Raw genomic sequence first — 24826 nt, forward strand, 5'->3', positions numbered from 1 at the left:
TGGCATCAAAATATCTATCAACTAGGTGTTTACAAAAGCAGATGGAAACGGAGGTGAGAAGGCTCGGGCTACGGCTGTTTCTGTCTGCTTTGAGGAATCACCGATAGGATTTCTTATACAACAAAGTAGTTCCAGAACTCAAACACAGGGAGCAAAGATGATAGCTAAGCTGCTGGGTTTTGAAAACAATGTTACCTCTCTAGAACCTTCTACAGAACCAACTCATGACCTAAAATAGAGAGACAAGTAAAGAGCATTCGTTCCATTGTGTGCCACCGTTCATAAACTCATGTTCTTGGTCAGATATCATCTCAAAGCTTTACTAAATTATTTATTCTAAACACAGCCTGAGCTTAGTGCCTGTAAAGCTTGTGATAGTTCAAGGGGAATCAGATATTTTTAGTCAAGTTTCTTTGTTGGTCATAGCAAGTCACCCAATATTCTGGAGAATTCACCCTACATTCTGTTTCAGTACAACTGTTTGTAAAATGAGGCCTGAACTTTTGCTTACATACTTCTCACATTAAAATTACCATTTTATGTAAAGGAATGTAGTCATGATAAAGGGTCTTTCCACAACTTGACATTGTGAAAAATTATTTCTCCTTTGAACAGCTTTATAAAACCTTGGACATTCATGTGACGTTGGTTGGCCTTGAAATATGGACAAACGAAGATAAGATAGAAATAGACTCAAATATAGAAACTACCTTATTGCGTTTTTCCGCCTGGCAAAAACTGATCCTTAAAAAAAGGAAGAATTTTGATCATGTTATGTTACTCAGGTATGTAGCTGCTTTATCTTTCTGCCTATCTTAGGTGGATTACTAAAAAAAGAAAAGAAAACAAATGAATAACCACCAAGATACTTTTTAAAGCAATTGACTTTTGGATGGTGCAAAGAGACAAAATGCTATGTGCAGATACATAGAAAATTTCCAAATGCACTTGTAAATAATCTTTCTTTCTAATAATGATTACTACCAGAAAAGATAACCCTAAAATACCCATATTCCTGGCCAGGGTTCAAACGCCATTAGGTTAGCAAAGCACGTTTAGAATCCACTTACTTGACTTAGCATCCAGTACTGACTCCCTTCAGCCTTCCATGTTATGCAACTTCAGTTCTCCACTAAAGCCTACTTTTCTGAGAAAGCTCTTCATTTTCTGGTCCTCCTCCCTCAACAAAATATCCCCATCTGGTGACCAGCTCTTCAAGAGCATCTATATTCAAGATAACAGATAACTAATCTGCTAAATTAAACCTGCCACAGCTTTAATGTTCCCAAGTAAAGGGTTGGATTTACCTAGACTACAAGGTCATTAATTTCTTAAAGGGGGGGGGGGTATTTTTTTAAATCATTTTTGTTTTCAAAATACCTAGCTCCCTATTCAGCCTACAGGGAAAAAATGAATTATGATGGAGCTGATCTGACTCAGCTTCGTGTTTCACACAGTCCTGTTATCCTAAGGGGTGTGAAATTATGGAAAAGCAACTTTGGAGCAATGGCGTCTTCTAGCATCCCTTTGGACGTCCTTAAAGCTACTGTATAAGAGTGGTACCCACTTTACCTGCTTCAGCTACCTACAGTACCAGAGAGTCTGCTAAGGTCTACAAACACAGCCTGCAAATGAGCTTTCTAAGAGCATTACCTAAATGTTAACTTTCAGTCTGAACTCAGAACCGGGACGCTTCCAAGTCAGAGGTCAGTCCAACCCTTTGGCAGGTAGATGAGTGAACTAGACTTCCAAATATCATTTCTGATTTTCACTTCCAGGATGGCCCATAACACATACTTCCAGGGGAAGTTTTCCCTGGCTTAGGTTCAGAAATTCATGTACTAGTATGCCCCTCAAATTATGGGGGGCAGGGGGTAAAGTAAAATGTCACCGTGACCTTCCTACTGCACATAGCCCCTTGCTTGTTCCTTGGATGCATGTCTTAAAATCCTTAATAAATCAGTCTAGGAATATTTAACTTGGTTTAAGTAGACAGTCTTTTACTTCCGTCAGTGTCTCTTATTCTGAGCAGTAGCTTCACACACCAACTGTATGTCTGCAAACAGGGATGGGGTGGATGGGAGATGCTACGAAATGTCTAACTGGAACCCATAGTTGGGTTCCTTATATGTCTTCCCTCTATATTCACACAGATCTGGAAGTGATCAGATACCGTATATGGCATTACCGTGGTGTGACTTTTGGTTCTAAGTCACCATGAGCAAAGTCAGAATCTAGACTGTACTTTCTTTAGTGCTTCATCTCCAAAGGTGATGTTCTCCCAAGATCTCCGCATTCTAGGAAGACCAGAATGCTACATTCTTCCAAAATGGGTAGTCAAGTACCAAGACTTTAAAATAGAGGGACAGAAATATTTCAAAAGTGAAGAAATACAGCATATCTTCTTGATCAAAAAAGTTAAAGACTGAAAGGTCATCTAGCCTGACCACCTTTTTTGTATCTGAAGCCTCTCTGTTGTGCTGTAAGTAGGGTCCTCCAGCCCACGGTAGCTCTCTTTAAAGTGCTCCAACTCTAAATGTTCTTCCTGAAAGCAAATCAAATTTGGACCCCTTTAATATACATATCGACACCTGTCTTTTTAGGTAATCCAGGAATAGACCTGTTTCCACACGACAAGTGTTTCAAATGTTTGATCATAGCTATCAAACCCTCTATGAGTTGCTATGGTTTAATAATTTTTTTTTAAACTTCAATCACAGCAAATTAACCATTGCATTGAATTCATTCACTATGTTGCATTTTCTCCTCTGAGCACTTTAAACCTTTTTTTTTTTTTTTTGGTCTTTTAAGTGGTTTTATTTAAAGCTGACTAAAGTCACGTTGAATGGACTCTAACCTTGTTTTCTGTTTTGTTTTGTTTTGTTTTGTTTTCAGAAAGTACTTTTTTATGATTTCAGCTTAAGATTGCATTGCCTTTTTCAGTGCCTCTAAAATAGCACAGGTTTAAAAATGAGCTTAAAAGCAGCTAAGGTCATCCTCAATTCCAGAATTCCAGAAAAAATAAAGGGCGCTTTTGTGTGCAAAGGCATTGTGGGGGTTCACTGCAATTCAGTCTTTGTGTTAATTAAACTAGAGCTTATTTGCATTTTGTTTATAGTGGGAAGTGGCTCTACACACCTGTGCAAGGAACGTCCTATCCAGGGGGCATGTGCCTGCCCTATTATTCCTCCAGTGTCGTTAAGGTGGGCTGTGTTTTACTTTTATGTTATATTGCTTAATCAAAAAGTTTACTTTAAATTTCTGTAATTCTCCGTGTCCTATTGAAAGGGACCACGGATGCATTCCATCGTATATTCCCACCAAGATATGTCCCAATGAAACTGTTATGTTTCCTTTATTGAATGGGAAATATTTTATAAAAACTAGAGACAAATGATGAAGGTAAAAACAGTGCTGTTCAGAGTGGAAAAGAACATCATGTATGGATTAACATACAAAGACTAGAAAAGCTTTTGCATATTAAATATCATTACACAGAAGGACATGCAATGTTTACAAAATTTGATGTCTGGTTTAGCAAGTGAAGATAATTGTTCTTGTGCTGATAAGAAAGTGTATAAACCCCTTCGAGTATCCTGTCGAAATGGCGAGAAGACCTACAAACTGCTTGTTTACCTGATCTCTTCCCAACTCTCCATTCTCCTAGGAAACGCCAGATAACTCTATCTCAGATATCCTTTAAAGCATCAAGGTTTGGGTTGGATCTCTGCCTAGTTGTTGCTATGCTCCGCCCATCTTGCGAGACCTTGAACTTAAAAACTTACTGAGATGACTGCCTGATCTAGTATTCCTGAGGTTCTTTTTATAATTATCTCTTTGCCCCTGGTATTTGAGACACATAGATTTTGCATAATGGAGTCAGATGAATCTCATCTAGGCTGTCCACTCCAGTTATGACATTATAACCCATCCAGGACACATTTTAAACTTCATAAGAGTAAGATGAAATGACCAAATTAGGGGTGTGTTACCTTCAGAGTAACCTGATACCACACCCCTCTTTGGAAATTAATTGTTGTCATTAATATAGAGATTAAAACATGAAATGCAGCTAGGAGCAGAGACAACAGTCCACTCTGCCTTGGGTTTTACATCACTGAGCTTCTGACTTTCTTCATAGTGGGAACTCCCTCCTGGTGCTTATGTAACATTATTGCCCAGTGTGAGAATAAATCGAAACCCTGAACCACACGTATTTTTATTTTTGAATAAACAAATTCAATTGAATATCTAGTCATAGAAGACAATCAGTAATGTTTAGTTTAGGCTGTAGGACTTCAATACATTTTAGCCACACATAAGGATGAGTCTCTGTAAGTCCAGCACTGACTATCACTGCACCACACACACAAAACATTTCAAAATGTTAGAGTTTGAGACATTCAAAAGGTTATTTGTCCAACCTCATTATATAATTAAATAAGTTAAGGTACAAGAGCGAAAAATAACTAAATCCACAACCTCTCAGATAAAATGCTAGTTAACCAGAAGCTAGAATCCAGGTGTCTTAGCCACTAGTTCAAAGCAAGCTGTGTACTACTGTGTGCTAACTGACAGCATTTTCTCATGCACATCTTTTTTGGCATCAGGACCTTCTGCCCGACCTAAACGTAGTTGCAAATAGAATGGCACATCAGTTGGGACATAACCTTGGGATGCAGCATGACGATGACCTGTGTCCCTGTACTTTGGGAAAATGCGTGATGGACAGTGGTGCCAGGTGAGGCTCAGAGCATAGACGATGTGTGTAAATGTTGGGGGAGTGGCTTTTGATTAAAACTCAATATTGTGGGTGTACGTTGTTATTATGTGGACTTTTCCTCATATACCTTGGAAGGTCTGTTATAAAACCAGGCATGGTAAAGAGTTTCCTACTTGGGGCTGAATCTGCCCGGTTGGTAGTGTCTCTCCTTTTGATATGGGGACAGAAATTCTAAGACTCCATCAGGACATATTGCAAAAGTGCATGACACTCAATGAGTCTTATAGCAAGGTGCTCAGGAGAGGAACGCACTCTCCCCGCCTTGTTTCATCATCTTTCAGATCAGCTCTCAGGTCCTCCTTCAATCTCTACTCAATTATTCTCGGCAAAACTTTCCCGGCCACCTGCTCCAATCTTTCAGTCCGGTCCCCTCACACAGACCTCCTGGCATTATCCACCTCTTCCCACTTTGCTTTGTTTTTCCTCCTTAGTACGTATCACCATCTAACATGGTCTGTGTCCTACATAAAATTCAGCTTGTGAATTATTTCAGTCCCCCACCGGAAGAGGAGCTTCACGAGGTCAGAAGGTTTTGTCTGTTTTGTTCACTGTCCTATCGACACTGTCCAGAAAAGTCCCAGACACATAGTAGGTACTTCATCAATTATTACAGAATGAATGAATGCCCAGCATTCCCTCTTTGTGCTGTGAATCATGTGTGGTCAGGTCCTAAGCCCTGCACGTCTTTGAACTCCTTTATGGGAAGTACAAACAGTGCATTGTTCATAGTAAGAAAAGTGATGGTAGGCGATGATCAGTGCTTCTGTATATTCATGAGTTAAAGTAGCTTAAGTACCCGTGGACAGTGACTGGCATAGAGTGAGAACGCAATAGCTGATGTCTAATTTTACATCATTGTCTACATAATTAGTAATCTCTTGGAGGGGTGCCCATCATCCCACTGGAATGTCTCCGAGACTTTAAAAGTCCATCTGTATCCAATCATGGTATCAATAATAATGGCAAGGACTATATATAAAAATAGATTAATAAGAAAATTTCCTTCTGTAAAGCACTATGTTCAATATCTTCTAATAACCCTTAATGAAAAAGAATATGAAAATGAATATATGTATGTATATGCATGACCAGGACACTGTGCTGTACACCAGAAACTGACACATTGTAACTGACGGTACTTCAATTAAGACAAAATAATTATAATAGTAATAATAATGACGAGGGAGTCAAAACAAAAGAAAGATGGGAGAGAGGTGAGGTTCAGTTTAAAAAGAAGTAGGTCACATTCCTGGGATGTGTAAGATAGTATCAATTTTTTTTTTCCCCAAAATGTTTGGAGAGAGCTACTTTGTGCCAGGCACTGTGTTATTATTATTATTATTATTATTTTTTTTACTATGTATAAGGTACATGTTTCAAAGATGAAACTATTGACTTCCTATGTATTAGGTGATGATTTTAAACATTTATATAGTAAATATATTTGTATGATTTTTCCTTAAATACCAAGCTCTGTTTTTTCAGTAGACTAAAATGTTTTTTAAAAATCGGTCCTTATTTTTTAAAAATTTGAAACGTGATTCAGTCACTGTTTTGAGGAGGCATCCTGCATGGATGATAGACAAATATATAGATTATTTTAAGGGGAACAAATAAAAAGTGACGTGGGAGCAGCAGACACAATGAGTGGAAATCGTGAGCTTCAAGAAGGATGTTCTGGAGGATATATACTCTGAGAGTTTTCACTACCAGAGCACGTGTTGGCTGCGTTTCAAAAAGACATTTTGTATAATAAACAGCCCAGTTACTACTCTGCTATAGCAGAAGGCAAGAGTAAGAAAAGTAAATGGACTTTGAGTCCAGCGTTTATATTTGTTTTTTTCTCACTTCTTGCTAGCTTTCACAGCTGTCCTACCACTATGCCTTGATGTGATTAATGTTTGCTTTTCACTCGTCCCACCCCTAGCATCCCTGCACTAAAATTCAGCACCTGCAGCAGAACCCAGTACCTGCGGCACCTGGAGGAGCACAAGCCAACGTGCATGTTCAACGTCCCGTTTTCTGAGAAGATAAGTGATTACCCCTATTGTGGAAACAAGAATTTGGATGATGGAGAGGAGTGTGACTGTGGCCCTGTTCAGGTATTGGCTCATGATGTGGTCTTTAAATTGCAAAGTTTATGCTTTGCCCGAACCTAGGTGGAGACGCAGCCATTAACCAACCATGATATTCCTTGTAAAGCTTTAAAAACTGTTTTGTTTTGTTTTTTTTAATTTGGAAACAAGCTTTTGTTACCGCCTCACTGCAAGGCTTCTTACCGAGTCCTGAATTGTGTGTAACGATCTTGCCCTCGGTCCACAGCATCGCATTAGCCTGGTTTATATATTAATTGGCAGTTCCTGTGAGAAGAGCCCATGGGTGTCCTTAAGTCTGGTCTCTCACGCACCGTAGGAATGTTTTCTAGGAAACGCGCATAATCAGTCAATCGGGTTTTACTCAAGGCCTTTTGAGGCTAGCCTAGATCCCAGTTCATCAGGTCACATTATTAGAAAACTTAGCTGAGCAGAAACCTCCTAAATTTACACATAGTTACAATCTCTGGAACATTTAGAATAAGCCTTTGAGGCTGTGTTAAATTAATTAATTCTTAATCTGCTTTTCTCCGGCATAAAAGCTATTTCTTTCAAGAGTTCAGGGTACAGGTCTGTGTCCTAGATAACTGCATCTCAGATTATCAAGTGCTTATAAATCACCTGGGCATGCTGTTAAACTGTAGATGCTGACTCAATAGGTCTGGGGTGGAACTGAGATCCTGTTCCTGCCAACCTACAAGGTTATGCTGGTGGTACTGGCCCAAGGACCACAATTTTGTAGCCATGCTGTAGACAGCATGCAATTCAATAGAAGTCAAAGAGGATCATGCAGCTAAAAGACTGCATGAGCACAGTGACATGTCGAGAAGTTAGAGCTTCTAGTCTTCAAATGTCTCCTTAAATGGGAAGAGAATCTTAACTCTGGAAACTGATGCTTTTGCCCACATGCAGTCTTTGGAATTGTTCTCCAGTTTGGTTCTAACACATGAAGTACTTTATGTGACAAGATGCAGACAAGGGTTTTGGAGTTTTAGTTTCAATGAACAGATAGGATCTAAATGCCCACTTTGCTATTATCATCTAATGAGGCATTAAAAATAAAAAGCCAAAGGGCAGCCTGAAATACTTAACATCTTGAGGGAAATATAAAATCAGATCTTCAGAAGCTGTATTATCTCAGAGCAAACCTTCCACATGAGAAGCAGCAGGACCCTTCCAGAGAGCGGCAGTCATCTGGAAAATGGAAGGTCACCAGCTTCGGACTTTGTATGGTCGCAGTGCAAATTCATCAGCTGCGGAGTTCGGAGCAGCCACAAGGGAAAGGAAAACGTCCCAAACAGCAGCTGCAAGCAGGAGTCTGTGTACACACATCATAGCTCAGGACCATGCAGTTGGATGTCACCGTGAAAATCAGCTAAGGCTAGGTTACACAGAAGCACACCACATCAACTCCTCAAACAGGAGCCAAACTACAGACCACTTCTGATCTTTAATTTTCCATTATTGCCAGGAGTGCGCTAATCCTTGCTGCGATGCACTCAAATGTATGCTGAAGCCAGGATTCACTTGCACGGAAGGAGAATGCTGTGACTCTTGTCAGGTGAGATCCTTTGCTGGGACTGGGTTTCTCTGGTTTCAGTTTGCTAAGTATCCTTAGGACCAGAGAGATGTCTGACCACCGAACGACCTGACACCACTAATCCCAGACTGGGGCCAGGCTTACTGGTACCCAGAGGAGCCTTCTCTGAGATGCTCTGACTTCTGAGCTCTGGGCAGTGCTTTGGTCTGGAGGGTGGAGAAGCAGGTGAGCAGTGCTAGGACTTTCAGGAGTGGAGTTAGATGACATTTATATAACACTATTCTTTTGTAAACCATCACCAACCGATTTAACCTTGGCTGGGGGAAAACTGACATTCCAGCAACAGTGAACTAAAAGGGAAGAGGGTTCTATGGGAAGTGGAAAGTGGCAGGGACTAGTATCCCTGGAAGGATGACCAGAAACCCAAATGCCTCTCTCCAGGGGTTTATGGGCACTTCTTCCAAGCCACTGGATTGTGAACTGAACAAAGGAACGGAAGTGTGTTTTATTCATCTCCAAATCTTCCCAAAACCCAGCACAATTACATGCATCTCGAATGGCTGAACGAGAGAGTATTTCTACATAGTGCCCTCCAGCAGTGAGAGCCAAGGCGTTATTTTGGTTCATCTGGAGAGATCTGATTTCTTGGGAGTGAGGATTCCTCGTTATAGTCAGCGGCTCCCAGCTGTGTGTGTGGTGGGCTGGGGACGGAGGAAAGGGACGTCCTAAGCAAGAGATGAAGACAAGTTGAACAGAGCACATGCTCGTGTCTCTATTTTATGTCCATTCCAACTCTGTCCCAATGCTGTTCTAACATCAAATTTCAAAACACCAGCTTGTCAGTCCTAAAATTACATAAAAGTCAGTAACATGGAATGGAGAAGGAAGTCATGGTCCATCCTCAAAGCCTTTTCTGGATAAATTAAATGGGTCAGCCTACTTACTTCCTCTTACTTCCTGAACCTTACCCACCTAAGAGTGTCCAAGAGTCAATGGCTTCGTTTTCCTTCCACAGATGAAAAAAGCAGGGTCTGTATGCAGACCAGCAAAAGACGAATGCGATTTTCCTGAAGTGTGTACTGGCCACTCTTCTGGGTGTCCTAAGGACCAGTTCCAAGTAAATGGATTTCCCTGCAAGAAGGCAAAAGGCTACTGCTTCATGGGGAGATGTCCCACCCGGGATGACCAATGCTCTGAATTATTCGATAATGGTGAGGGACCATTACAGGGAATGCCTGGTGAAGATGACAGTCATTATTTCTCTGTTATTGATTGTCCTTTAGGAATTTGGGGGCAAGACTGGAGATAATGCCGTCTGTGGCCTCCTTCCAAGCTATTACCTGCCATCCTTCTGAATAATAATTTTAATGTTAATTGATATTACCTGTAATATTAATTGACTAGTTCAGTGTGTGGGTTAAGGTCTGTTTGTTACTTTTTTTATACCCATATTCCTTCCTAAAACATCCTCCAAAGGCAATAGGCTAGTTTTTAAATTATTTACCCCATCCCGCGTCACCACGGCATGATAGTGGAAGTCCCAGTTACAACAGACAAGTCAGGCATTTTATGACATGTAATATTCTTGCGTTCATTGTTTTCCTTTTCTCATACCGTTTTGGATCCCAGAGGCAAAAGACAGTCCCGGTATGTGCTACAAGATGAATAAAAAAGGAAATAAATTTGGATACTGCAAAAACAAGGAACAGACATTAATTCCCTGTGAAGAAAAGTAAGTGTCTTGCAAAATCAGAGCAGCTCTTGTTCTGACAGCTGCCAACCTCTTTTTTACGGAGGAGATTAGGAAGAAAAGGAAGTAACCAGGCAGTGAGCACACATCCCTGTGGAATTAACTGGTGTTTATGTTCTGTATTTTGTAACTGAAAGTAACAGAATATAAGGAAGAAAGGGGGAAGATATAAGATTCTCAGGAAGAAAGAAGCTACAAAAAAAAAAAAAAAAAAAGAACAAACAGGAGGAAGGGGGCAATAAGTAGAAAAGGGGAGAAGAGGAAGAAAGAAGGAAAGAAATAAAGCCATAAAAAGAAGGAAAGGTAGACGCTGACACTGGAAGACAGGATGGGAGAACTGAAACTTAGATCTGATTTTAGAAGCCCGCGCGGAGCCATGCTTCTGGGTTTGTTCCTGATATTTGGCAAGGCTTTCTGTGCACCCCCAAGCAGGATTTGGACTGAAAACAACAATAATAAAAACCTATAGTCAAGGTCAAGTCTGCTTTCTAAATATCCTAACTCAAACCGGGCAGTCACTTCCCCTCCCTGACTTCCACCTGTTGCCTAATCTGCGTAAGGGGGTTGTAATGATAACAAATCCATGGGTTTGTGGTGAGAATCAACTGATGTGCTGCACGCAGGAAATAAGAAAGAAATCTTAATGTCCTGATGTAAGGTGTGCTAATTCGAATTTCTAATAAGAAAGCCTCTTCTGTGAACTTGAGCTAGTCCTGGTTTGTGAGAATTACAAGAAATCATGAAGAAATACAGTGAGTTCACCTCTCTCCCTATGCATCTCAGTGCCCACGGTCAGGACTTTGGCTGTCCAACAGTTTACTCTGCTCTCCCCGCCTGGCCTCTGACAAGTCTGGGTCTAGAAAAACGTGACCAGGCCCCTTCCCTGCCAGCCTAGTCTCCAAAGTTCTGTTTCTGGTCCCATGCATGAGACCACTCTTCCTTTCCTTCAGAGATGTCAAATGCGGAAAGATATTCTGCACAGGTGGGCAGCACGCTTCTGTCCTTGGAGAAGAAAAGATCTACCACCTTAAGAAGCCTCTGAAGCAGAATGGCACTGAATGCAAAACCTTTTTTTTATACCACAATTCTAAGGATTTTGGTCTGGTTGCTCCTGGAACGAAGTGTGGAGAGGGAATGGTAAGATGAAAGCCTTTTGTTTTATTAACACTTCTTGGTTTGGCCGCCCTAAAACCTCACTGGGTCCTATTATTGGTTCCAGAGGGCCTATACATGGGAGAGCAGAAAAAAAAATAAATTGGCAATATTGTTTTAAATTGAGCAGAGTAGCCATACACCATAATAAAGGTTCATTTTGCTTGATATTTGTTATATAAATTATGTAATGTTACTAATGTACTTAATTAGTATCTCACAGTAGATGCTTAAATTATAGACTTAATTTTTTATCCTTTTTTTATTGACGTATAGTCGATTTATAATGTTAGTTTCAAGTGTACAGCAAGGCGATTCGTTTGTATGTATACATATATACATATATATTTTTTCAGTTTCTTTTCTATTATGGCTCATTACAAGAAGCTGAATATAGTGCCCTGTGCTATACAGTAGGCCCTTGTTGTTTATCTATTTTATATACAGTCACGTGTGTCTGTTAATCCCGAACGCTTAATCCTTCCCTGCCCCTTTCACTCCTGGTAACCACAGTTCGCTTTAGACTTAATTGCCTTTGAACTGATTGGACTATGAAGTAACCATGCAATCTGCACTTATTTTATTCGTTCAGACATATTTCCTGGGCACATGCCATGGTGCCAGTGACTGTGCTGGACACAGATGAGGTAAAACAGGGAGATGCTGGTTAAAGGGTACACATTTCTGTTATAAAGGGAGTGAATTCTGGGGATCTACCGCAGAGCATGGTGACTCTAGTCAATAATACTGTAATGTGTGCTTGAAATTGGCTGAGAGAGTAGGGCTTGGGTGTTCTCATCACAAAAAAAATAACTATTTGCGGTGCTGGATGTATTTATCAGGTTGTTTTTGGTAATCGTTTCACAATGTCTAAGTAGGTAAGTTATCATGATATACACTCTAAACATATACAATTGTTATTTGTCAATTACACCTCAATAGAATTGGAAAAACATTTCTGGATATAAGCCTTTTTTAAAAGAAATAGGTAAAAATAAACATAATGGTTAACAAATAATTGGGCAAAGATAAGCCATACGATCACCACAAGCAACAAAAACAACAGTAATTCAGTCATAAAATTTACAAAAAAAAATCAAAATTTAAAAACGAAGGTAATAAGTATAAATAAGGAGATTAATTGCCATTAACAAAATGCCCAGCCAGCAACTGTGACATAACAAACATTGATCTTTATCAAATCAGAAGAAAACCTGACAGAAATGATAGGAGAAATTACTGCCATTACAAGAGGAGAATCTTTGATAGATTAGCATCTGAAGAATTAGTAAGGACATAGACATTCTAATAATTAATGGGTTTGTGTATATCAATGATTGAATGTACAATACATTATTTTCAAATATCGATTGAACATCCATAGAGTATTTCTTCTCCCACAGAAGATTCTACACGTGGTTTCTCAGAGTAGAAAAAATGATGCAAATTCTAACAGCAAGGAATTCTAACTCATATCGGTTACTCCGTTTCTAGGTGTGCAGCAATGGCGAATGTGTGGAGATTGAGAAGGTCTACAGTTCAACCAACTGCTCATCTCAGTGCAACAAAAATGCTGTAAGGTTTGATTCCTTTTTAAATTAATGTCTTGCCAGTCATTTAGTTACATAAGGCTCCTTTCCTGAGCCTGTGTATGTGTGGGTGCATATGTAAATACGTATAGATAGTGATTTTTAAATCAAATATGCATTTGAGATCCATTTTTTTCATGTATCATCATTAATATTGATCCAAAGAGCCAAACTAAGTATTATACACGTAGATAATGCCAGTATTACAAGTATATGCCTTATCATTGAGCTGGTAATCTAGAAACCCAGTAATTATGCACCTATGAAATCTAAACCTAAAGTTTAAAGTTGGATCTATCATAATTTACAGTTAAATTTCACCAATATCAACATTAGCTTAAAGCTTTTGAGAAAAAACAATAAAACCCTTTTTTTTTTTTTCCACTCAATTAAGACTGTCTGTTCTTAACCATTACACGATGCTCTTTGATGAACTAAACATCTTGGCATCACTTTTTTTTTTCCCATGTTAATATTATCTCGCTGTTACAAAGCCTAGGTGGCGTGTCCTCCTTGGCTATGATACGTCCAACTCTAGCAGGGGCTCTTCATTTAGTAATATTGATGGCTTCTGGAAAGATAAGTCAAACCATCTGGCTCACCTGGTTTTGAATTTGTCAGAATCATTCTCTTGTTCAGAGGCCATCTTCAAAGATCCCTCCTCCTTGTCTTTCATTTGCTATTTTTTTCCCAACATTGATTTTGGTAAGCAGTCTAGTTAATCAATAATCAATTAAAAATTCACGGGTGTGTGGGTGTGGGTTTGGGTATTTGTGTGTGTGTGCATTTGATGGAGTGCTAGCACTCAGCTAAATCAGGTGCAAAACAACAACCTGTATGTTAGCCATTTGATAAGTAATACGATTGACGGCTCTTCCAGGTGGATGGCGGTGAACTTGAGTGCCAGTGTGAGGAAGAGAAGGCGCCTGTGGACTGGGAGGAAACCTTAAATGTTACCAGTGAGCATCCTCGGTTAATATAACATCTTGCAGATCTAAAAAGCCTAGCCAGTGAGGACGTTTTTTGCTTACACGCTAAAAGTCTACTACATATATATTGTATTTCTGTATGGATTTGTATGGTCTTTTTGTTATTTTGCGTATTTAAATATCTGAGTTTGAATTTACTGCAATTGCCCGCTTTCTTAGAATTAATGTATATTCTAGTTACATTTGAATTAGCTCTTCTAAGCACCCATAATGCAGTAAGGTCTTTGCTATAGTCAGTGAGTAACTTGCAAACAAACTTTCCTGCTCATTGTGACTCCTTTAAACACAATGGAGTCTTGGATGGAGTGTCATCTGCTAATCATTTGTACAATGTTTTGGCCTTTTAGTTTATTTAATAACTGGAGGAGGGGGAATTAAAGTCCTTTAAGGAAGGAAGAAGCAGGATTGTAATCGTTCAGTTAAAAGCTAACATTCCACTGTCCCAGCCTTGAGGTCCTGGCTGAAGCACGTGTCCTTTACCATTGCAGATGTCTCCATCCTCGTGGTTGTGCTCATCCTGGTTTTTACCAGTGTTGTGGTTGTCACGTTATTAATTCGTTACAAAAAATGTATCAAGTTGAAGCATGTTCAAAGGTATGTCTGTATCTTCTATGCATTGAAGGGACCATTACGGGTACTGTGTAAGCTTTGTGGTCATGGAGGATGCTTGACAGGGGAAGGATAAGCCTTTTACTGAAGACCAAGGAATAGGAGTAGTAAGTCAAGATTTCACACACTTTGTTCTCATTCGAATGTTTCTCCCAGTGGCTCCCAAACCTTGCGGCACATTGGAAGCACAGGGGATTTTTCACACACACACACACATTTACTAATTTGGGTTCCTCCCTCAGATTTAATTGTTGTAGGGTGGAACATGAGTATCGGTCTTTTCAAAAATCTCCTAGATGATTGGATATTAAATCACAGGCTTATCCCACAGCTGATGTCAATGTTCATTTTCCTTCTCGGCAGCCCACCTGGAGAAACCCTGGGAGTGGAGAACAAAGGATACTTTGAGCAGCAGACAAGGACCGAGCCCATCTTACCTGATATCCACCCTCTACATGTAAGAAAGTTGCATTTGCAGGAGTTCATTAACCAATATAAAAAGTAGTCGTGTGTGTGTTTGAAATGGAACTATCCCCTAAGCTAAGTGAGGTCAGAGATGCAAAAGAACAGTCTAAGATAAAGTCTAAGACAATACCAACAACCTCTGTCAACACGTGGGGAAGGAGAGGAAGGCAGGAAACCAGGGAAACCAAGACACTATATCAGAGCAAATGTGTTGGTTAAATAAAAGATTAACTTGTGCACCCCGAGAAAAATGTACTAACGTAAACCGTATTCTGGGTTATAAAACAAGTCTTAATAAATTGAAAAGAAGCAGGATCATACCAAATACATTCTAGACATAAAATAAAATTATATTAAAAATCAGTATCAGAAAAGTATTGGGAAAATCTTTTCCTTGTAAAATAAAATTAAAATTAAAAAAGTACAAGACGAAGTTACAGTGATGAGAGATAAATATTTGAGGTTCAAAATATAATCACATGCAAGGAGGAGGTTGTTAGTTTAAGGATGGAAAGTAGCTGATTTGGGGGGAGGAAGTGGGTGGCAATAATGATAGGTAACTTGAAATGGCCAAGTTTTATTTCTTCACCAATGCAGTGAGTGCAAGAATATTTGCGTTAAATGGTTCCTTAAGCCATGATCTTGTTTTGTACGCACGTTCTTATCTGTATTGTATTTTCCCATGAAATGACTAAAATAAATAAAGGAAAACAATGCCAGTGATTAGTGGAGACACAGACAGTGAAAACTCTCATAAATGCTAATGAAAGTTTAAATGGAACAACTGGTGGGTAAAATTGATACTCTGTACTAAAACTGACCCTAGGCATTCCCTGTAATCCAACGATTCTTGCCACATGAATATCGTATTGCCGTATGAATCCATCCAACAGAAATGCATATGTGGGTATATCAGAAATCGTCCACAATAATGTTCCAACAGCATTATTTGCAAAAGATGAAAATAATACAAATGTCTAATCACAGTAAAAGGGGGGAACAATTCACGATATATTGAAACAATGGAACGCTACAGGGAAGGAGAGATGGACAAACTACTGACATCTACAACATACCATTGTATGTATGGACTGTCGCAAACGTACCGTTAGACAACACACCAAACCCAAAAGCAAACTGTACGATTCAACTCATATAAGTTCCAACTGACAAAACAAATCTATGGTCCTGGAAGTCAGGGTCGTTGTTACCGCAGGGAAGAGAGGATCTTCAGAAAAGCTGGCCAAGTTTTATAAATGTTTTGATCTAGGGAGGGGTTGGCTGCCCGGACATGCCCATTTGTGAAAATTCATCCAACTCAGCACTTCCACTTTGTCCATTTCTTTGTGTATATTTCACATTCAAGGAAAAGTTGATTAAAATAACACCCGTAGCCATGTGTGGAAACCTAAGAAAAAAGCTGACAATCCTGTAGGAGACCCTGCAAGGAGTGGCCTGTTTAGTGCCTTTAGCTATGGTTTCCAGTGCGTTCAGCTCACTGGGAAAAAGTAAAACATGAGTGCTAAGAAACTACAAAGGCATTCCCTTTTTAAAAAAGTGTTAACCAATGAAGAACGCAGTCACAATAAGATTATACCAATGGGAATGTCCACCAGTACCAAAGTCTCGAAGGATGCATGGACTCACCATTGTTAGACGCAAATGCCAGTGGACATACAATGGTGCTAATCTCTTACAGTCAGGACTTGTGTGGTTGGTGGTGGTCTCACTACACAGCTCTAGGCGTTTTGAATACTTTGCCCCAACGCTACATGTTTCAGAAGCCCTGCGTTTTTTACTGCACGATATTGCAGAGCATGCTCCCCGGCTTCCCCCAGAAACACATGTAACAGCAAGGCTTCTACTGAACATCTATCAATTACCTCGAGGGGGACAGTTAACTTTTCCCTCATTATGTGATGGTTTATCATGGTTACCCAGTAGTGCTTATTATTATGCCAGTGGTGACCCCAGGAAATAAGTCTTCATTGTCCACTCAAACGAACAGAAAATATTGTGTGATCATTTTCTAAGCTTACCCTGAGATTTTCTGATACGAAAACAGAGGATGCTAATATCAGGTTTAAATAAGAAGCTGCATGTAAATGCACTCAGCACAGCGTTTGGTATATATTTAGAACTTAATACGTGTTAATTATCTCCTGTGCGTCATGTGCTGTCGAAGTTACTTTCCTAAGTACATTTTCTTGCAATTAATATGCAGAATAGTTGCGCTCTCAGAGAAGAGGGTCAGGGGAAGGGGGTCTGAGGGTGTGACCAATGATAGTAAACACCAAAGCCAACCAGAGGTTCAAATACGGCCCTCGGCGTGCTTGTTACACGTCTAGAGGACAAAATCCTTGAGGGCTTTTGACTCTTGTGGTTAAATGAGGGAACTTGGATGAGGAGCTTGATAAATATTTGTTAAATATATGAATGAATTTAATTCACTGTATACCATAATATATTGTAAATGTAGATTGCATAGGAGAGTTTGGAACCTCGAATCTTTTTTAGGTTGTTTGTATTATTTGGCATAAAATTATATACATAATAATGATTTAGCTGAGGCCTATTTGATATGTTAGTTAAGGTTAGTTTCCCTGTGGCTTGGGAAAGGTCTGCGTTTGGTTTTTTTCCCGTTACATGAATAATGCTTAGTTATTTTTTGCTCTGACACCCGGGGCCTCTCCTAGGTCTTGTTTCCCCTGAACCTTACTTTCTAATTGTACTGACATCACTGGGGGATAAAGGAAAGCACTCCAGAGAGGGTCGCTCAGCCAGGCCCATCAGTGCTACAGCAGGAAGTTCTGGAAACCCTCAAAGACCACGAAGGTCCAAAGGGGTGGAACTGGTTGTGGACTTCCTGGGATTCGGACCATCAGGGATGTTAGGGTCTGGAGAGTGATAGACTAGCCTTGTGCTATGCACATCAAACCACATAAAGAAACACTCCCTCTCCCATAGGTGTGCTTGCTTTATCGACAAGTGCTTAGGCTCGTCCATCACAGGAGCACCACCCAGGGAAGAACACTGTCTCTGTGTGTTTCAATATCTGTAGATTTCCTAGGACTGTATTCTAGAGATGAACGTTTATTTTGTAGGCTTGGAAAATAGTCCTATTTGCTTGAGCACTAAATGCAGGTTAATAGTGTCTTTTCTCACTAGCAAAGAACTGCCGAGCCCTTGGAGAGACTTCCAGGCAGGTTTTCAAGCCCGCACTACGTCACGCTGGTACGGTCCCTCGGCTCCCTTCTGTCGGTTGTGTTGGTCTGTGTCCATTTCAGTAATAATCTTGGTGCCACATGGACGCTCATTGGTTCCTTGAAAAGGTCCAATAATATTACACAGCTCTCTGATTTGAGGCAGAAATAAGAATGTCCTCCTTCTCAGCAGCACTGGGATTAGGGTGGGGAAGAGCACGGTGACTGACTGACGTTCGCTTTGTTGGATACTGTCTTTCTTTAAAATGTTCATCATAAATTCTTGGCAATGGTTCCGACTTTTTTTTTTAAACCACACATTAACATGTTACATACTGTGATCACAGAGTTTATCTGTGTCCCTTAAATGTTGCTCCTGAAGCAGGTGCCTCACTCTTCTCGCCTGACTTCTCACCCGGGTTCTCAGGGGTCAAACCCAGTGTTGGCTTCTCAGGGGCCTCCATCGGCGGAGGGCTTCCCACTAGGAGGGGTGTTCCCTGAATCAATATTGATGGGACAGAAGCGACTTAGGTAGCTTAGCACACACATGCCTTAGAGGCTGAGCCAAAAGCAGGAGCTATTACAGGGTGTCTAAGATCTCCCTAAGCACTGGGGCCTGTGTCTACGTATCCTCAAGGGCACCGTGAACACTTCTTACTCAGAACTAGGCGTGGAGAGCACCGAGTCTCAACTGTATCTTTGTTAAAATCAGCAATTCTCATTATGCTTTCTTTACTAATGGCTCAAAGGGTGTGATTAAGATGGTTTTCAATCTGTGGTTCTGCACAGAAGCCTCCGATCACACAAGAGGATCTCAGGATGTGCTGCACAGTCAAGGGGGAGGGGGACACTGAACGGGCCTGTCTCCCCAGGCCCTGCTCGACAGCACAGTCCATTTTTAAACATTGGTTTTACTGGGATTTCAACTGAGATCTTTTTGAGTGGAAGCTCTAGTCCTTGAAAAATGTTTGGAAATCTCTCACCAAATACACTGCTGGAGAGCGTCACAATAAGGCTAACAAGGAAAAACAGTTTCTGAGAAAACTTCACTTAACCGGAACTGTCCTACCCCGCCCCCCTCCCCATTCCATAGCAATTTACAAACTAAGACTTTTCATGGATCAAGAAGAGGTGGTCTGCGCATGTACGCGTGTCTACGTGTGGTACCTGGTTTTGTTCCTGACACAACAAAATCTATTTATTATAGAAACCTGCAAGTAAAGAGCCACGAGGAATCACTGATCCCAACCAAAGTGCCCAAGTGGTAGGTTCCCGGGACAGATGGTTCCCTCCGTTTTATTTATTTGTTTACTTATTTAAGTGGAGGTACCGGGGATTGAACCCAGGATCTCATGCATGTTAAGCACACACGCCACCACTGAGCTATAGCCTCCCCTCCCTGCTTCCGTTTTAAATTTTTCAAAAGCTAGCATCCTTTTGTGTTCTTTACCTATTCATTGATTGGCAAGGTCTTATTTCAAAAGATTTGGATGGCTGAAACGTTTTCTCTGATACGCTTAAATTTCTAACGGGTAATTCGGCAGTGACTGTTCTAGACCACGAGTTTTCAACCTGACCGCGGGAGCAAGCTAGTGTTCCACAGCGTTAGAGTCTGAATGCAGATTAGGAATAACAACAAAAACAAAGCCTCTTTCTCTAACTTTTCTTGGCTAGAGGACACGTAACACTTGGGTTCTCATGAGATGTTTTAAAGGACAGAACAGTACTGGTAATCACAGAAAAGGTATTTCTTTACATATATATATATATATATGTGTATACACACATTGTAATTTTATTTGCAATTAAACCCCAGTGAAGCTGAAAAAACAACAAAACGAAAGAGTCATATTCCCCGCCTTGCAACATTATTTGTCCTTGGTCTCCAGCGTAATACACCCTTTTTGGTTTCTTCTTCCTCGAATGTCTATTACTTCTAAGCCTCCCTTCCGCCTCACAGAGCTCTTCATCGTGGGGGCAGGTCCCAGGTCTTCGCTGAAAAGGTGTCCTTTCTCATGGAACAGTCTTTCCATGATGGCAAAGTTTCCACTTACAAAACCATAACGGGCTGTACTTGAGGGATGATTTCACTTTCGAATTATTATGCCTCTGTTAGAAAATGCATCCAAAAATTGTGAATTTTTGCCAAAGGGAGACAAAAACGAGCACTGTTTGGCTGCATTTCAGAATTTTTGTATTCATTCCTTCCTTCATCCATTCATCGACTTTTGTCGACTTCCTGCAGCGTACTAGCTTATATGACGCTTTCCCCTACAAAGCATCCTTACAAGAAATCCCGCCCCATACACTCTGCCCGCTGCGGCGGAGAAAGAAAGACATTTCTGCTGGTCCTTTCATTCTCATCCTGGAGAGCAGAGGGAGATGCTTCTTCGTGCAAGCAAACTATTTGACTTTCCATAATGAAGAACAGAATGACTTTCTTTCTGTGTGATAAGCTTTCCATTTTATAATAACTGCTTAATTAGCTAAGGAGATCTGCGGAAACCGTGGATATGTGGAGTATATACAACAGAATCCAGGCAGGCTACCGTAATTCATAGATATAAATGAGTATCTGAACTATCACATGCTTATAGATTTTATGGAAAACAACTTGTTCTTAACCATCTGTTTTTATTTAGAGCTTGAAGTTGGATATTCAAAATGGCTGTGCAAGGCTGGGGTGAAGATTCTGGATACAAGATTTCCACAACCTTCTCTACATATTTGCTGCACTGTTACTGGTAGTTTTTCAAATGTTCTTTCTATCCAAGCAGACAATTTCGAAGAGGAACAGCATCGTTCTGTAATAATTACCTGTAGAATTTACAACCTGTGGCGTAGGCATATGCGATCAAAAAATACCGTGTCGTTTCCCCAATGCTCTTTAGCTTAATACAAAAATAAAAGTTTCCTTTCTCTAGTATTTTCTTACAAATTATTCATCTCATTACTTTTTAAAAAAGAAGTCAAAACTTGGAGGATAGTAAATTACCCCCCTGAGCCTTAAGAAGCAAAACATCTCTTATAACAGGTTATCTCTTTGGGAGCAGGAAAGTGCTCACCTTAATTTGAACCTGACATAATCACCATTAATTATGGCTCAAGTGAAATTCTCTCCTGCAGAAATGCCAAGAAAGTCAGCGCAGGAAACATCAGACCCCACTAGTTAATGTAAAGGTAGATGGTTGTCTTGCTCATTTCCTGTTGGTGAAGGAGGTGGAAGAAATGTCACCGTAACTACAAAATCGTTCTTCAACTTTTGCGACAGTGACAACAGCGGACATGAAACGTTCCTGGTAATTCCCAACGCCTAGTATTTCTTTCCGAGTTCTGAAACTTTTAGAATTCCTTAAGCACTTGACAGAAATGTCAGAGGCTTACAAGACTTTCAGAAAACTAACTCCAGCAGAGAAGAAACACTCACAATCCCCACAAAGGGCTTTGAGGTCCTTACAATATACGGGTTTGGACGCGGAATGTGCCCTGTCTGCACTGTCCTGTCCCCTCCCCTCCCCTCCCCGTCAGTGGATTACGGTGCCTGGGGTTGTCCTGGGAACGATTTCAGCATTTTTCAGTTTCTCATGCGGATGCTTCTCAACATGCTCTCTTGTGTTCTCTGTTTTCTTTTTTGTTAAAACTATATGCAGTTGTTGTCTTCATTTACTGAAATAAAACTTCCACATGCTAAGTGCAATTGTTCTGATCCGGTTAAATAAAGGCTGCAAGCCAAGGACCAAAGCCGGCTGTTCTTGGGGAATTTTGTTGCTATGCTGACAATCACATGGGAGGAGAGACTGAGCTCCGCCGAGGGCAGCCGTGACTCAGCACTTTAAACCCAGTCTGCTTTCAATAAGCATCTGCTGTTCCAATTAAAACCACGCCTTTGGGAAAGAATCCTGATAAATGCACGCTTGAAGCAAAATATGCTAATTGAGACATTTTATGTAAATTTTTGAAAAAAAGAGAAATTCTGTATTAAAACCACACAATAACACTCTGATGTCCAAGAATGAAGGGATGGTCCCTGTTTGCCTGGACAACACACGTGTTGATGAAGCTATACATTTTGGTGGTATCTCATTCCCCCTATGAAAAAATCACTTTCTGGATTTGTCATTTTTCTTATTGTTCCCGTATTTCTTGGGAAAACTCCCCATCACCACTTACTTCCTCTACCTTGGGCTCAACTTTCAGCTGACTACGCATTTCTTGTGATTTTTTATTTTCAAATTTCTTCTCTGTCTCCAATTATGAATATGTCTGGAATTCCCTAAGTCTTCTTGCTTCGTTGCTTCCTGCTGAAACAATCACTCTAGACTCCTACATCTACCTCCCTGTTCTTCAAATAATCCCCGGGGTCCTCTGACAGTCAGCCTCCTTTTAATTTCAGGTAGTATTTGCCGTGGGTCCCCCTGCCCCAGGCCTTAGAGACCCTCCCTACCCTCCTTCCAAATGCTGCTCGACATCTTCCAGATCCTCTTCTTCCAATACTGTCGACCAATTAGGGAGCATCTTCACAGCCACCCCTACGAGTGGTCCCCTCGCAGGTTCGGTTCTTTCGCTGCTTATAGAGCCACTTATGAATTCACAGCCCTAATCTTTCTGACTCTTGTCACTTTCCAGGATTTGAATCCTTTCCCTTGAAACTACAACTGTTCGCAGGACTCCTGTTGGGAACGGACACACCTGCTAACCTACTGTCTAGACCCACTGTCTAATGATCTCTGCCTCCTATTCGGCCCCTGCAAATGTCTTGCTGCCCTGCCACAAATAAGTAACCCTTCCTGGTGTGAGTACTCACCTAAACATAGCCTGAGCGCGCCACAGTCCTGGGCTGCTGTGTCTTGGGGAGCCGGGGTGTCCCCCACAGCTGGGTCATGTGCCCTCTGCGCATGATTCCAGGTTTATCTGGAAGCTTACAGGGCTGGAACTTCAGAACCCATCACACGCACTGCACCTTCCAAGACCTTAATCTGAGTTTGTACTGACATTTCTTTGAAGACATTCCGTGGGCTGCTTTGGGTTGGGGAGCAGGAACTCAAATCATTTATCAGCCAAAGTGCCTACAGGAAACAAATAGGACCAAGGTGCATCTTTGTAAAGCTGAGGTGGTAGTCACAGACAGGGTGTGAGTGGACCAGCCCGAAATGGGATGAGGGGGACGTGGGCGTGAGAGGAACAGGGCGGGTTGGATGAGCCCCTCACTTCTCCCCAGCTGCCTGGGGGTGAGTACCCGAGAGAGAGCACCACAGATGAAAATCCAGAGAGGAATGAAACTTACTGAACTTTGCGGGCTCCCAGTATTTGAACAATACCTCTGCCCTAATCTCTGACCACTGAGTGATGCAGAACCAGGGAAACTCATAGCAAACGGCATAAAACAGAAACAGAAAAAGTCCAACTGAACAGAGACATTAGCGGCTGTAATTGCAGGGGGTGGAGGGCAGTTTAATTTCCCGCAAGTCCTTTTAAAAATTCTCCCAAAAAATAAATCAGTATCTGTATTTGTTACAAATATTCTATAAATGATACGGTGTCAGGGAATCTCAAGTATATTTTTACATCAGTTCTGCCAGGAATGCAGTGACGGTGACCCAAAATAAAACAAAACAAAACCAGCACCCCCAATACAGCATCCATTACAGTCTTGTTTTGGTATCCACAGAGGGTTGATTCCAGGACCCCAGAGCATATAAAATCCTCCCGTGCTCAAGTCCCTTACCCAAAATGGCTAAGTATTTGCACATAACCTATGCACATTTTCCCGTGTACTTTAAGAAATTTCTACTTTTTTTTTTCATCCGTAGTTGGTTGAATCCCTGGATGCGGATGGAACCCGTGAAGACAGAGGACTGGCTGTATTCTCAAATGCCACCGGCTCCAAATAGCCATTTTGCTTTTTTCTCAAGGCATCGGTACAGACAGGTGGTTATGGGATTAAAACACACACACACTGATGGGCTGAAACTGGGAAGTCATTATAAAGGTCATAACCGCCTGATCACTGTGCAAAACGTGTGGCAGTTTAGTCTGACAATTTATCAGTAAATTCCTAGAATGGCCACTAGGTGACGACATAGCATACTAAATCTCCGAGCGGACAAAACAGGACGATTCCATCCCTTTGTCAAACAGACATCGGCCGTCCAGATCATGACTTTAAATAAACTTGTTAAAGTCCTGCCCCTGATTATTAAGAAAGTACCTGGGTGAATTTTGCAAGACACACTTCCCTTTCTGCCAGGGGTGATGCGTTGAGGTAAAAAATAGGGACCATATCCCTGAACAAAAGGGAAACCCGCAGCCTGAAAGCTTTGACTGGAGATTTTTAAACTGCAGAGATAAATCCTATTTAATCTCAGTTCTGAAATCCAGTCTTCTCAAGGTTGACCTGTCAATAGCCCCAAAAAACCCAGTCTCCCAAAGACCACTCTCAGTGTCTAGATTTTGCTTCTGTTGTTAAATTGTATATTATCTTTTTTTTTTATCGAAGGCCAGCAGATTAGCCACCGCTGCCATGGGAACTTAAAAAGCTCCCTCTTTCCCCGGAACACATAATGGACAGTAAGTGTCAGGAAAAGCCGCAGCCGGTGTGGCTTACGTGGCTTTGTGGCGGACCCTTGAGGACAATGGATCATCACCCAGGAGTG

General features: G+C 40.9%; 1 protein-coding gene across 1 annotated transcript in view; it reads left to right on the forward strand.

Annotated features, from left to right (window-relative positions):
• Window positions 1–24064, forward strand: part of ADAM7 (ADAM metallopeptidase domain 7) — a 44985-nt gene extending 20921 nt beyond the window's left edge. Inside the window, exons 9-22 of the mRNA XM_010996544.3 lie at window positions 616–785; window positions 3119–3203; window positions 4611–4741; window positions 6711–6885; window positions 8348–8437; window positions 9432–9627; window positions 10046–10148; window positions 11117–11303; window positions 12813–12893; window positions 13788–13866; window positions 14385–14490; window positions 14869–14962; window positions 19381–19437; window positions 23984–24064. Of these exons, the coding sequence (XP_010994846.3) occupies window positions 616–785; window positions 3119–3203; window positions 4611–4741; window positions 6711–6885; window positions 8348–8437; window positions 9432–9627; window positions 10046–10148; window positions 11117–11303; window positions 12813–12893; window positions 13788–13866; window positions 14385–14490; window positions 14869–14962; window positions 19381–19437; window positions 23984–24064 (1635 nt within the window). The remainder of the gene's footprint in view (window positions 1–615; window positions 786–3118; window positions 3204–4610; window positions 4742–6710; window positions 6886–8347; window positions 8438–9431; window positions 9628–10045; window positions 10149–11116; window positions 11304–12812; window positions 12894–13787; window positions 13867–14384; window positions 14491–14868; window positions 14963–19380; window positions 19438–23983) is intronic.
• The last annotated feature ends 762 nt before the right edge of the window (window positions 24065–24826 follow it).

The sequence above is a fragment of the Camelus dromedarius genome, chromosome 36 (assembly GCF_036321535.1).
Source record: "Camelus dromedarius isolate mCamDro1 chromosome 36, mCamDro1.pat, whole genome shotgun sequence".
NCBI lineage: Eukaryota > Metazoa > Chordata > Mammalia > Artiodactyla > Camelidae > Camelus > Camelus dromedarius.